We start from the raw sequence: 13,650 nt of genomic DNA, 5'->3' as shown, positions 1-13,650 counted from the left end.
TTCAAATTAGCCATCTTCCTTTCTTGAACAAAAAACAGATTCGATCATTTTGCTTTAGCAGCTTTTTTGTGTGTAATAACCTTGAAAGGCAGCGCTGTGAAAGAGCTCCACCAAGTGTTGAGGCAAAAAAAACCCCCACTACATCCATGTAATTCTGCAATAAATCTACTGCTGTAAACAGAAATGTAAAACCCAGAGAAAGTTTTTAAATGCAGATGCATGTTTTTTATTTCATCATTATTTGTTTACTGTGATAAATTTGAATCTGCTGGTTACTCACAATATGCAAAAATCCGGATCGCACTACAAAAACTGGAAATGCTGTCAATTGCAAAAATCCTTTTGAGTGACCTTATAATGAAAATGTTGTAATGATAATTTAAGTTTGTTCATACACAAGGTTTTCAGAATTTTAGTTATTCACTTAAAATACCAATTTTAAAAATGGAAGATTGGCCATGTACTCCACTTTTCAACTACATGTATTTTTTTTTATAACGTTTAGTGAAATTATCATTACATTAAATTAAGTATAATATTGCCATGGTGGAAAAAAATCAGTTTCTAATATCAATTAAACATCAGTTGTCCCAGTGTAACTGGTGTTAACATACAAAACGTTTTTGTTAAAGTAATGCATCATCACTAGAAACTGGAAGTGAGATATACAGTACGTAATAAATTTATTAGACCACCTGACATGAAAAAAAAAACATCAATAAAAAACATAACACATTTTTTGAAAGCTGTCACAGTCTTGTTTAAAACTAAAAATTATATTGGTATTTATTAGCCATATAAAATGAATTCATGTTTCTACACTCAAATCTGAGCCAGAACAAGTATAACATTCAATCACTAAAACCAATTTTTATGTTCAGAAATGAAAGTAAGGAATTATAAATGTGAATTATAAAGTCTGGTGGCCACATTTTGCAGACTCCCCAATACTGACTGTAACTTGGATAGCCTCCTCCTTTCTGAAGCCTCTGTCAGACAGTCAAGCTCCACACCCACAACGGTACTGGCATTCGGATTAGTGTACTGAATCTGTTATTTTTCCACCACACTCAGTGTAATGCCCTAGCACACAACAGCAAAGAGCATGGTACTGTCCAGCACAAACTCATAAAAGATCCTGAACAGCTGTAAAAGGAGCTCAGTCATCTCTGAAAATAGAAACAGAGGCCTTCTGTGTTTTTGATGAAGTCCAGTTTATTGTCATGAACACCAAAGTATTTGTAATCATCTACTTTCTCCACACAGACCCAGTGGATGAAAATAAGGGTCACTGGTGTTCGTGGCTACCTCATCCACAACCACTTTTTAGTGTTTGCCACATTAAGATGCAGATGGTTTTACTCACTCCTTGTGACCAAGTTGTCCACCACAGCCTTATGCTCTTTTTCATCACTCTCTCTGATACATAGAGAGGTTGATGAGGAAGAAGGGCCATTTAATGGTAGAGAATTTATGCATATTTTGCATTAGAAACTGTCAAAAATAAAAATTAAGGAGGTTGGTGGGGAAGGTGCAGTGGATGAATGAATAAAGGAATGCTTTTGATTTGATTGAAGATATGTGGCAGCTATTTTGTTAAAATTGCCCTTGTATGTCATACTTTACACATGCCTACATGCTGGTTTAGCAATTAGTGATGGAATAAGCAAAAGTTTTAGCACTAGCATCTCAATATTCTTCCTCCATTATTGATTTTAGACGATTTTGGTGAAAATAAAAGACATTTATATAAATTTAGACATATACTTTAATCTTTATTTAAAAAAAAAATACAAATATAAATGTATAAAGTACCACACAAATAGTTTATATTTTAATAATGTCTTATCCTAGGCTATCGATAATGTAACGTCAATAAGACCATAGCTTTATTATTATTATTTTTGGAAACCTGCATGTTGCAGCTGCCAGTACATGCCATTTTTGCCAATAAATGACTTCTATGTATAGAAAGTGCAGCTCCGCAACATCGCCGACAGAGGGCAGCACTTAATAAAGCACACGGGCCTCACAGAAATTGCGAGAAGGAAATCCGTGTTGCATGCTGATTGGCTCTTTCTTTAAAAAACCTTTCCCCCAGCCAATGAGCAAAGGAAAAACATTGGCCTAAGTGCCAGCGTTACCTGTCAGTAAAACAAAAACAACAGTGTTCGTGTCACAGTTTGGAGCTTGGACACAGCAGACGGTCGGAGATTTTTCTGTTGTTTTTTTTTCCCCAATGCTGTGATTTATATGACAGCGTAGATAAAGATATTAGGATTTTATAGATGTATTTCAAGATGGAGAACGAGCTCGCGACTTTGCAATTTGATATTATGTTTAATTGACGTTCGGGCTTCGAGAAGAAGAGCTAGATAACCGTTAGCGACGCATAAAACGCCTACAAAAGTGCGGATATTGGACGGTGTGGGAGTTTTATTCGTTAATACGCGCACGGAGATAGATTTTTAAAGCAGTTACATCTCCTAGCAGTGAAAATTTAAGCTAATGTAGCGTTAGGCATTGTTTATCAACAGTGCGACTTTGAATGAACAGGGGGAGGGGGGAGGCGTGGTGTTACTGAATCTTGTCTGGGCTTGTTATCGACGCACGTCCACACATAAGGTGACAGTTTCTTGTTCGTTATTGCAGGTATCGCTTGAAATTCTGTTTTTGCGCCGTTCTGCCGCAAAAGCTTCTTTTCTACTGTAAATCATGGCAGCTGACTGCGAGGCCTGGCTGAACGCAAACCCCGTGGGTAAGTGTGAGCATTTAGAGCCATTTAAGTATTGTGCTTCATCAGCTGGATAGGATGTGGGGCAGTGGGGTTTTTTTTCATGCGGAAGTGGGTGAAAGTATGTTATCTTGCACTGTGTACAGATTCGGTTACTTTTTTTACTCCCCCTCAGCTGTAGTCTGTGTTTAAGTGCAGATAGAAATTAACTGCATGCATGCATATTGTCAATCAAATCAAATCAAACCAAACACGAACTCACCACAATTTTCTCTTGTAAACCAACAGAGATTGGAGACCTGAGTGACTCTTTTGTATCTGGGGAGGAAGACAATGGAGGTTTCATTATCGCTAATAAAAATATTAACAACGAGATCAATGGCAACTGGGTGGCCTCCTCTAGCAACAGCATCCATGAGGCACGTCTGAAGGCCAAGGCCAAGCGGAGGCTGAGGAAGAACTCCTCCAGGGACTCTGGCAGGGGGGACTCGCTCAGCGATAATGGAGATGTGGTTAGGGGAACTTCAGTGGCACCCACAAGTCCCAAGAGCAAGCTGCTAGACAGAAAGTCCCGGCTCGGGAAGGGCAGAGGCCTCCCAAAGAAAGGTAAGAGCCTATTATTAAATGAAGAACGTAGCACAGTTGTAACCAAAGCACGGTCGTTATCAAAGGCATGTGAATGTTTATCAAAGAGCCATTTGTATTTCAGATTCCCGGACTTCAAAGGGAAGGTGCTACATCCACACATTCATGTAGTGCTGTCATCCATTCTTGTTGTTGTTGTCGTTGTTGTTTTTATTTTATGGAAGCCATAAACCAATTAACAAGTAAACAAATGGCTCCGACTCACTTGTATCCTTTTTCCCCCTTGTCATCTGCTCAGCCAAGCCTTTCTGGAAATTTCCAGGCTTCTTTGCAGAATGGTGAATGCCCCCCTTCCCCAAAAATAGCATTGTGACATAATCGTTCGTTGTAACTAGTTTTGTTAATAGGAGGTCTAATTTTTTTTTTTTTGTTGTGAGAAGGTTAAAATAAAAACAATCCTGCTACCATTTTGTGTATAATGTACCACTAACTGCTTTCGTTGTTGGTATTAATGCACAGGATGTGACATGAATAGTCCATCTTTAAGATAACTATTGGATGCACAGGTGCTGTTTAAAGTTACAGTCACAAGGCTTATAGAGCATCTGATTTCCCGTGTTTTTGTTGTCTATCTATTTGGGTGTAAAGCAACATTAACGCTATAGATAATTATGCTATTGAAAATATAATTTTTTCAATCAGCTGGAAATGTTGCATAATGGCTTCTCTGACCTGCCAACGTTTTGCCTCTTGTATAGGTTGTATAGATAATTGTTGATCTATAAGTAGATGAGAGTTTAGCAAAGTGTCAGCATTTTCCAATCCTTCGGCCACCTCTCGCTGCAGATCTTCAGTGATGTCAGCATACAGTTCTCGGTTACAGTATGTGTCCCTGCAGTACAGTTCAGGCACTTGACTCTCCCCATGGGCATGTCTAGTTTCTCCCTGCGCAGAGCCTGCCCTCTTTTGTTTCTGTTTCTTTTTTTTCCTCGATTGCGTAACAGAACTGCCACACTATCAGAGCCTGGCAATTTGAGCTTGTAGCTTTCCTGCATGAAAATTTTATGCATTTAAGGTTTGGAAAAAGTGTAATGTTTAAATGCTAAAGCTTGGCGGTTTTCACAACCAAGGTGGACTCTGCTAAATATAGTGACATGTCGTATGCCACATACTGGGTGGGAGACTAATGGAGGTTTTAAGGGATGTCTCACAAGCTGCTTTGGCATTCAGCTTCTTAAACCGTCTGCAATCTGCCAGTGCTGACCTCAGAACTGGCAGATGTTTGCTGCTTGTGTCTACACAGAAAATGTAGTTTGGGCAGCATGTTGGCAGCAGCTTCAGTTCTCTGCATGTATCTGCATAGGAAGTATTTAGCGAGTAGACCCCCATATACCAACACTGTGATGCATGTAACATACAGGAACTTGACTGGAGTGAAATCATTTTTGGATTGGTACAAATTATGCAGACAGATTGATTAAATTTAGACTAAATGCTAATGGAAAAACAGTATTTTCCCCTTTTTTTTTATCACTAGAAGCCCATTTCTTAAAGGAAGTTTGTACTCTATGACCAAAGCAAGTCAGGATATTCAGGAAACATGCAGTAAATGAAGTATCAGTAGCTGTTTTAGTTCAAAGTAGAGCACCAAATGTATTTGACACTTTAATCTTATGACTAAATTCAGTCCTGTTGTCAAACCTGTTTGTACACTTGATAATGAAACAATAAGATTTGCCACTACATGTGGGGCACTAAAGCTTTTAAAAGAGAAAAAGAAAGCACTTTGACAATGTCACGCATCACAATTCATATTGTCACTGCCCTTTGTCTCCAGGTGGGGCTGGAGGAAAAGGTGTATGGGGCAGATCTGGTGAAGTTTATGAACCAGAGGCAGTAGATGAAAGAGACCCCAACTATGATGAAGATCAGGTAATTGTTGTGCTGACATCACCTGGATTATTATTATTATTATTATTAACACAGGCTCTTCTACAAATGTAAAAAAAGGATACATGTTCCACAAACAAGTGTGACTGAAGTGTGATTCTGCTTCGTCAGGAAAACTGTGTGTATGAGACGGTGGTCCCTCCGTTGGATGAAAGGGACTTCGAGAAGACTGTTACCCCCATAGTGCAAGAGTATTTTGAACATGGAGACACAAATGAAGTAGCGGTGAGTGTTACCAAGTTAATGTAGATGTATACTGGCAGTTGAGGTGAGCTACTCTATTACAGAAGCTGAGATCAACACACAATAAAAAATAAAAAAAACAACAAAAAACTGATATTAACACAACCATGAATTCTAAGACAAGTTGGTGTCCTTTTCCTTTTCCAGGAGCTGCTTGCAGAGCTGAACCTGGGGCCTATGCGGAGCGTGGTGCCCTCACTGGCTGTAGCACTGGCCCTGGAGGCCAAAGCCAGCCACCGAGAGCTCACCTCCAGGCTGCTGGCTGACCTTTGTGGGCCTGTTTTATCCCACGGCGACATGGAAAAGTCATTTGACAAACTCCTCAGAGAGTTGCCTGATTTGGTCCTAGACACACCTGGGGCTGCTCAGGTGAGTGTTTGGAGACAAATGTGTGTATACTTAGTCCCCAGATAGCAACTTATTCTGTTTGTGTGTTTTCTAGTTACTTGTTTCTTGAGGATATGAGTCCAAACTAGGTCTTTGCAGTTAAACAAAAGAACTTCAGTTATAATTCTGGCTTTCAGCGATAATTGGAGCAAGATAATCGAGATAAAACAAGTGGTAAAGGACATTTAACAAACTGACTTCCTGAAGAATAATTATTTCAAGTCAGTCCCTTTAAAGAAGATAACAGTTTTAACACTCGTCAGCTAGAAGTATGCTTTTTGTTTGAAGTGTTAACATAGCTTGTGGTTGAGCACAGGGGAACAACGCTGTGGGGTTTTTCTTTTCTTTTTTTTTTCTTGTGTGTTGGTGTGCGAGAGAGAGCCGGTGTGTTTTTTAGAGCTCTTTCCCTTTCGGCCTGCACAGACATGAGATCTGTGGCTATTGTCTAACTGTGCTCACAAAAAGCAAGCTCAGCAAAGGACGCTAAAAGGGTTATTCTGCGTACTTCCGCCCGCACCCCTCCTCTCGCCATCTCATTGGGTCTCGCTGGTCATGTCTGTCCCACTCTCCAAATTCTCAGTGGGTTTAAAGGGACATTATGATAGCGCCCTGCCCCCACTTCCTTCCCTTCGCGCTTTCGCTCTCTCAGTTTCACACACAAGCCCGCACACGCCCCCTTACTCCTCATTTGCCTGTCGGTCTAGACACAGCAGTGGGTCAGCTGAGATGTAGCTGCCTCTTGTCTGTACAGGAACAATGAGCAACAGTGAGCCCAGGCTTTGTGGAGGCCAGAAGAGCAAAGGCAGCTCTTTCATTTTCCTCATACACGTGCTCACACTACTGTAAACAAAGAGACACGTGCAAGTGAAGCAACAGTCAGTCATCTGTCCAGTCAGTGTTTTTGTGGGGCCTCCAAACTGAAGCTTGTAAGCTACGAATAATCTTATTGTTGCAGGCTGTGGAAAGCCGACTTTATTTATGCCGAAAATAAATGACCAGCCAATCATATCTCCTGATTTAGTGGGTTAGCAGCTCTAAGAAACAGGAACATGGTGCAAGAGTGTTTAAAATTATTAGCTTTTTTCCCATCTTTGTATCTCTCTTTTAGTTGGTGGGTCAATTCATTGCACGAGCTGTAAGTGACCAAATATTATCCAAGACCTACATCGAAGGCTACAAAGGAAAAGTTGACTGTGAATATGCAAGGTATGTCGTTCTTGGACTCCACCACAATAGCTTAGCATGATGAAACAAGGAGTTTTATTCTTTCTCCCTTTAAATAATCTCTTCTAATTTGCTAGCCTTAGCAAACAGAAGGTTTGTGGCAGTAGGTGGGGAGCTGTTGGCCTGGTATTACCACATTAGGAACATTTCTCTGCCGTCAGAAACAGAGCGATTAATCTGGCGAGTCTGAAGCTTTTGGCTCACAGAGATTACTTGTTCATACACTGACCTCATTATTTTAAACGTTGACCATGTTAAATATGAGCACCCAACTATAAATAATAATGAGAAGCGTAATAATTTCTGTTGAAAGGATCAGGGTACAAGTTAAGTTTGTATTTTAGCTATACCATGTGTACTTCAATACGAAAAACTGTATACAAAATCTGTATTTCAGATTTTGGGTTAGATCAAAGTTTGCTAAATAAATAGGCAGTAAATATTTTACAAAAATTTTCTTTGGGTTTTACTCTGGAGCTCGAATAAAATGATAGCAAAAATGTTTTTTTTTTTTTTTTTCTGTCTCAGAAAATAAATTTGTATAAATCTCTTGAAACTCATAATATTTGCCAGCTGTAGCCTATGTGGGGTAATAGTTAGGATGGACGGTTGAAAATTTATTTTTTAATTATTATTTTTTTTAAATGGCACAAAGATGTCCAAATCATTAACTTTGTTTTTAAAAAGTTCATGGAGTCAAAAAGGAATAAGTTTGTTTTGTGTTTTTTCACAGAAATTAAAGATGTCTTCATATATAGCCAGATCTTTTAGCAATAAACTGATTTTAAACCCACAATAGGTTGCTTTTATTATATTGCTTTAATGGTTAGTTACATGTTTGTCTGCACCATTTGCATTTTGAGAGATCAGGGTAATTATAGCTGTTGGAATAATGCAATAAGTCAATGTGATTCATGAGAAAAGAGGATTTAGTTTAGCCTTGTGATCAGCTGTTCTTGTTGTCCTCTAATTGGAGAGCAGCAGGTTAACACCAACAGTATTGTTTAAAACGTTTTTGCCAGTGATGTGAGGATGCTTTCAAAAATATTGCCATTTATATTGTTTATCTAGAAACTGAATAAAAGTGTGCATTTATAAAAAAGGACAACAAAACAATATCTAATAAAAATAAAATGTTGGGATCATGATTCGCTTTTGAAACTGCACCAGTTCTCACAGTGTACAAGGTGTTTGGGGCAGGTTGGTTGAATGAAGGCTGTCTCAGTGCCCATGTTTTTATGTAATCCCAGACTGACTCTTGTTTTTTGTGATCAGGGCTGTGTTAGGACCAGACCATCTGTTGCAGGAATTTTTTTTTTCTTCTTCTTGTTAAGAGTTTGTACTACATGTTCCCTGTCTAATTTGTGTCTAAGAATGCAAATGTCCAATTTTCCTTGCTAGCTTGCTATTTGGAGAAATGTAGATTGAGGGTAGAGCATTTAAAGTTCCCAATGAGGAAGTGTGCATCATGTGTGTTGCCCCCAGCACACTCTACTCAGGCACCACCTCTCTTAAACATTACAAGCAACTCTCCAAAACAAGGAGATAAAAATTTAGGTTAAAGTTTTATAAACCTTGTGTGTATCGCTTTCTTCTCAGGGCGGCTCTGGACCGAGCAGCTGTGCTACTGAAGATGAGTATGGGTGGGCTTCGCATAGATAGCCAATGGGGGACAGGTGGAGGCCAGCAACCAGTCATACAGCTCATCAAAGAGGTAGGTTATATGAAGCAGAATCAAGTACACTCTGAAATGAAAGCAGTTTTTCTGAATTGTAATTGGTTCTTATTATAAAGCTCGAATAAAATTGAAGCAGCACTGTACAGTCTTCATGTATTTGGGGGGTTGTAGAACTTCTTCCTAAAATGCAAACCGTGCCATGTTGATGAACCGGTCCTGCCTGGTCTCGTTGTTGTTTTCAAAATAGCAGTCATATGTGGGAGAAACGTTAAGAGGTCTGAAAGCGAGGAATTGGTGAAGTAAAAGTATCCCAAAAAAACTTTTTGCAGCTTTTGAGCAGTTGTGTGTAAAATATGTCTGTTTTCATCACTTTCAAGTGAAATTGGAAAGCAGATGGCAGCAGACTTGCGTTTTTGTTTTTTTTTTTCTTTGTGTAGCTCTTTGTTACTGTATGGATATTGCAATAACAAAAATTCTCATTTGTATTCTGTCATGCCAGATGAACCTTCTTCTGAAGGAGTACATCCTATCTGGTGACAGCAAGGAGGCTGAGCGATGTCTCAGAGATCTTGAGGTTCCCCATTTCCATCACGAGTTTGCCTATGAGGTAAATTCATGGCTACATTTGATGTAGCAGCAGACACATTAAATGCAGTCTAAATGTAAAATGTTATAAAACTACTGAAAAATTTTATCTGTTTTGAGGGGATTTCTTTAGCAACCTTTAATGCAACCCTTAATGTTGCATTGTCTTCAGTTAAATTAAAAGCTGTTAGTACTCTGAGTATTAACACAAGATTGTGAATGTTTCTCGCAGGCGATAGTGATGGTGTTGGAGTCTAATGGAGAGAAAACTTTCAAAATGGTTCTGCAGCTACTCAAGTCACTCTCTATGTCCTCCATCATTACTGTGGACCAAATGAGAAGGGTATGGTGCCACCTGGTGTGTGAATTATGCACTGCTTTTTTTTTTTCCTTTTTTTGTAGCCCTGTAAAATGGTTGTCTTTTTCTTGTAGGGCTACCAAAGAGTTTACATGGACATCGCTGAGATCAACATTGATGTCCCTCGTGCATACTTTATCTTGGAGCAGTTTGTTGACAAGAGCTTCAGCATGGGAATCATTGATGTAAAGTTGAGGGATCTCTGTCCCTGTCGGTAAGCACGCTGGTTTTCACACACATCTGACACTCGTCTCCAGAGATGTGCTTCTGTTTTTGTTAATCATGTTGTTGCTCTTATCTTCTCTCAGGGGCCGTAAGAGGTATGTCAGCGAGGGAGACGGTGGTGTTGTCAAACTTGAAAGCTACTGAGAAGACTTTGTGTGCCAGATTACCCCAAAAAACATAAAGCTACTTTTTTACTTGCATATTTTTCAAAGTACCTGAAAAATGGTTTTTCTCCTTTCTAATGGTCAAAAGAAGGTACATTTCCAAAATTGAGGTAAGGGTAATTTAAAAAAAAAAATGCACTTGTGATTGAAACTGAAGTAGATCACTCTCTCCAAGGTGTTTCAATATAAACATTTACATAAGCTAGCTCTTAAAGTGCCACACCTCTCCGTGTCAGTCATTCCACATTGTTTTGTACAGTATTTTCTTGTTTTCACTGCCACTCCTTTTGTGTTTTCTAGAAAGCAGTGTTTGTATTGACATGACTGGTTTGTGTCAAGAGCTTTATAAAAATGTATTAAAAAAAATAAAATAAAAGGGAGTTTGTTGGTTCAATGCAATACTGGCTTCCAAACTAGCTGCTGTTTCTATGCTGTGCTAGGTTTTCAGTCTTTAATCACACATCCGTGGCATGAGTTCTGTGCAAAAACGAATACCAATCAGGTAACTTCACAAAGTGGTGTGTTAAAAGTGTTTATTTTTATATTTGGGGAATAAGGAGTGTGAGAGACACCCTGACGTTCCTTGATTGTTGATTAAATCACTATGAAATCATTTCATCTGTTTTTGTCTGTTTAACACACAGTACTAACTGCATACTGCAACTTAAATAAGCAGTTATCTGAAAGATATAATAATAATGATAATATAACACTTTAAAGTAGTACCTAAGTAGCTCACTACCCCTACTGGCAAGTAACAGATATAATCTTTGCTAATTCCATGCTATAGATCATTCAACAATAACCACAGAACAGCAAGACTTTCAAAAGGGACAAAGAGGGATTAAACACTTTCTTTTTTTTTTTTAACTCTGTAACGCCAGATTCCCTCCAAGTCCATACAAATACATTCCAGTGCTTGGAATCAGTGTGTTTGCTTGATCCATCTGAAGGACTTTTGCCAGTTTAGGCATTTGTTTTTTTCCAATCCTTCACTGGGTATCTACTGTAGTTGCTCCTTCATTGCCAGTTCCTGTTGTTTAACAGCCTCTTGAGCCTCCATTTGCATTTTCTCCAGTTTCTCAAGGGTGACTGATTTGAGTGGGAGCAGCTTTGGCTTACACAAAACCATAGTAGGGACATCTTCCATGGAGAGCTGTCCTGTGAGGTGCATTCAAACAATCCACAAATGATTAAATTTTAATTTTAATTTAAGCATAAATGAAAATATTATGTAAAAACCTAGCATGTCTGCTATTTCTCATAAAAGTCTGCAGCACATTAGCTGTGAGAAATGTTCTCTTTACACTTTAATCTTTATAGTACTGCAAACAGAGCTACTGTTCTATTTAAAGGAGTTTCAAATATACGATGCTACATCTATAAACTTATATCTTTTCAACCACTCCGGAAGAATTCAACAATATTTTTGATATCTGGTCAACTAGTTACCAATCTGGCATCTTACACATCTGATTGTGAGCCACTGAACAGCTTGTTCTTACTAACAACCCGTACACCTTTAACTAAAGAAAAGCAATATTGTCCCAAATGTTGACCCGAATTATATTTTTAAGCCAGAAAAGACTTTCAGGAGAGACCACAGGGCATATCTTGATTAAATCTCCAAGCTATTGTGAAATTTCAGTTCACTTCACGTGTTGTCTTGAGAGACACAAACAACCTTTTGTAACTACTGCTGTCCACATAGCTTTGGTACAAACCTTGTTTAGGCAGAACTTCTCTGAATATTGATTTGACCTCTGGCATGGTGTCCTCTGAGTGCTCGCTGAAAGGTAAGCATATTTGGACATTTCACGACTTTTTGACACATATTCATAAATTCCGAATAGTTTTTGCATCATTAAATGCTCTCCGCTCGAGAGGGAATGCAAAATTCAAGGAGCCTGTTAAGTTTAATAGGGGGTATTACATAGTTTATAATAAACTGGTCAGAAGGTTAGCCACAGGTCAGTACACAGTACTAGCTAGCTAGCTACACTAACGATAGCTTTGCTTTTAGCGAACGCTCTCTAATCCAAAGACACAATGTCTCACCAATGCACAACAGTATAAACAAATCAATACTATTCACCCACTCGGGCATGTGTAAAATGGAAATCTTTTTCTCACCTTCAGCACCAGGTAAAGATTACAGTTGTCAAGCCAACGCGTCCGCAAGAATCACGTGATTTTCTTCTGTTGTCTATTTAATTTGAACAGTGTTTTACTGGCACCTATAGGCAGCTAGCAGAATAGCAAAACTCAATAACTTGAATAATGTTTGACGCTATGAAGCAGGCTTTACAGGGTCATTGAGCGCCTTTTTGTACTTTTATTTTTGGACAGAACATGTGTATGGATGAGAGAGACACATGTGTGACAGTGTAGCTGTAAGGAGCAGAGGTAGATGAGTTTAAGCATATTGGAGACAAAGTTATAGAGACAAGACTGCTGCCAGGCAGGAGTAAAGAAAAGAAGACCAGAAGATTTGTTGATGTAGTGAAGGAGGACATAGTTGGTGTGACAGAAGAGGATGCTAGGCGTAGGATGTGATGGAGGCAGATGATCCACTATGGTGAACCATAAAGGGACCAGCCAGAGAAGGAAAATAATTATGTGCACTTATTGCACTGATATAGGTTGGTAATGTTTCTGTATATGCAGAGAGATGGCTTCTGGTTGGCTTGAAAATAGCTAAGGGGTGTGTCGAGTACTCACATTTTTAAACAAAAAATATTAGATCTGTCAGGGGAAATTACTGCAGATGAAAAGCATTATTTCACCTTCAAAGTTTTGTATATATTTCAAGTATTTTATATATGTTTCAGTGGGATATAAAAAATGAGTACCTTAAAATACAATTTTGAATGAATACTTGACAGCGTTATTAGTTTGTAGTATAACCACTCTCAAGTACGGATGTCATGGTTGCAACAAATATATTTTGTCCGTGCATAATCTCTTTCTTCTTATTTTTTATTGCCACAATAAACATGAAGTGAAAATATGTTCTAGAATGATCTACTCTCACTTAGGATCTATATGAAACTAAAAATATTTTTAGAGCTAGACAAGTTGTTTGATATATACAACACAAAAACTCAACACAACGATGGGTTTTGGATCTTTTATAAACTGCTCAAAAAAATAAAGGGAACACTTAAACAACACAATGTAAATTAGGGCCCGACATCCACAGGTGTTAGCACATTCAACTTTGTAAAAAAAAAAAGAAGTATTTAATAAGAATATTTCATTCATTCTGATCTGGGATGTCTTATTTTTGTGTTCCCTTTATTTTTTTATTTTATTTTTTGAGCAGTGTATTTCCACTGTCATCTGTAAATTGTATTCACTGTAAATTAAATGTGTAAAGATAACAAACTGTATATAAAACATGGACATGACCACTGGTTTTTGTACTCCCCATTATGAAAGCTAACATAAGCATTTTGTCTGCTGCCATGTTATTGTTTTTGAAGCCAGAAGTTATCATATAGAATGAAAGGGTGGC

General features: G+C 38.4%; 1 protein-coding gene across 2 annotated transcripts; it reads left to right on the top strand.

Annotated features, from left to right (window-relative positions):
- The first annotated feature begins 2,026 nt into the window (after positions 1-2,026).
- On the top strand, positions 2,027-10,746 carry pdcd4b (programmed cell death 4b). Of its 2 annotated transcripts, none has more exons than XM_013913496.1 (12): positions 2,027-2,206; positions 2,653-2,758; positions 3,023-3,340; positions 5,157-5,251; positions 5,381-5,494; positions 5,660-5,881; positions 7,008-7,105; positions 8,723-8,837; positions 9,301-9,408; positions 9,619-9,744; positions 9,819-9,958; positions 10,053-10,746. In XM_013913496.1, the coding sequence occupies exons 2-12, from the start codon at positions 2,716-2,718 to the stop codon at positions 10,111-10,113; spliced, it is 1,440 nt and encodes a 479-aa protein (XP_013768950.1). In that variant the 5' UTR covers positions 2,027-2,206; positions 2,653-2,715; the 3' UTR covers positions 10,114-10,746. The 2 variants fall into 2 exon arrangements, with proteins under 2 accessions (XP_013768950.1, XP_005743687.1); XM_005743630.1 differs by having other exon boundaries at positions 2,028-2,206; positions 9,619-9,729.
- Positions 10,747-13,650: the final 2,904 nt, after the last annotated feature.

Source organism: Pundamilia nyererei, unplaced genomic scaffold (assembly GCF_000239375.1).
Source record: "Pundamilia nyererei isolate P.nyererei 1_Seehausen unplaced genomic scaffold, PunNye1.0 scaffold00134, whole genome shotgun sequence".
Classification (NCBI taxonomy): domain Eukaryota; kingdom Metazoa; phylum Chordata; class Actinopteri; order Cichliformes; family Cichlidae; genus Pundamilia; species Pundamilia nyererei.
Note: the sequence above shows the minus strand (reverse complement) of the source record. Positions and strands in the feature narration are given on the sequence as shown.

Coding starts and splice junctions, on each gene's coding strand:
- pdcd4b (XM_013913496.1), top strand. CDS start 2,716: ATGGCAGCTGACTGCGAGGCCTGGCTGAACGCAAACCCCGTGG. Junction 5,252..5,380: donor CCAACTATGATGAAGATCAG/GTAATTGTTGTG, acceptor CTGCTTCGTCAG/GAAAACTGTGTGTATGAGAC. Junction 9,959..10,052: donor AGGGATCTCTGTCCCTGTCG/GTAAGCACGCTG, acceptor ATCTTCTCTCAG/GGGCCGTAAGAGGTATGTCA.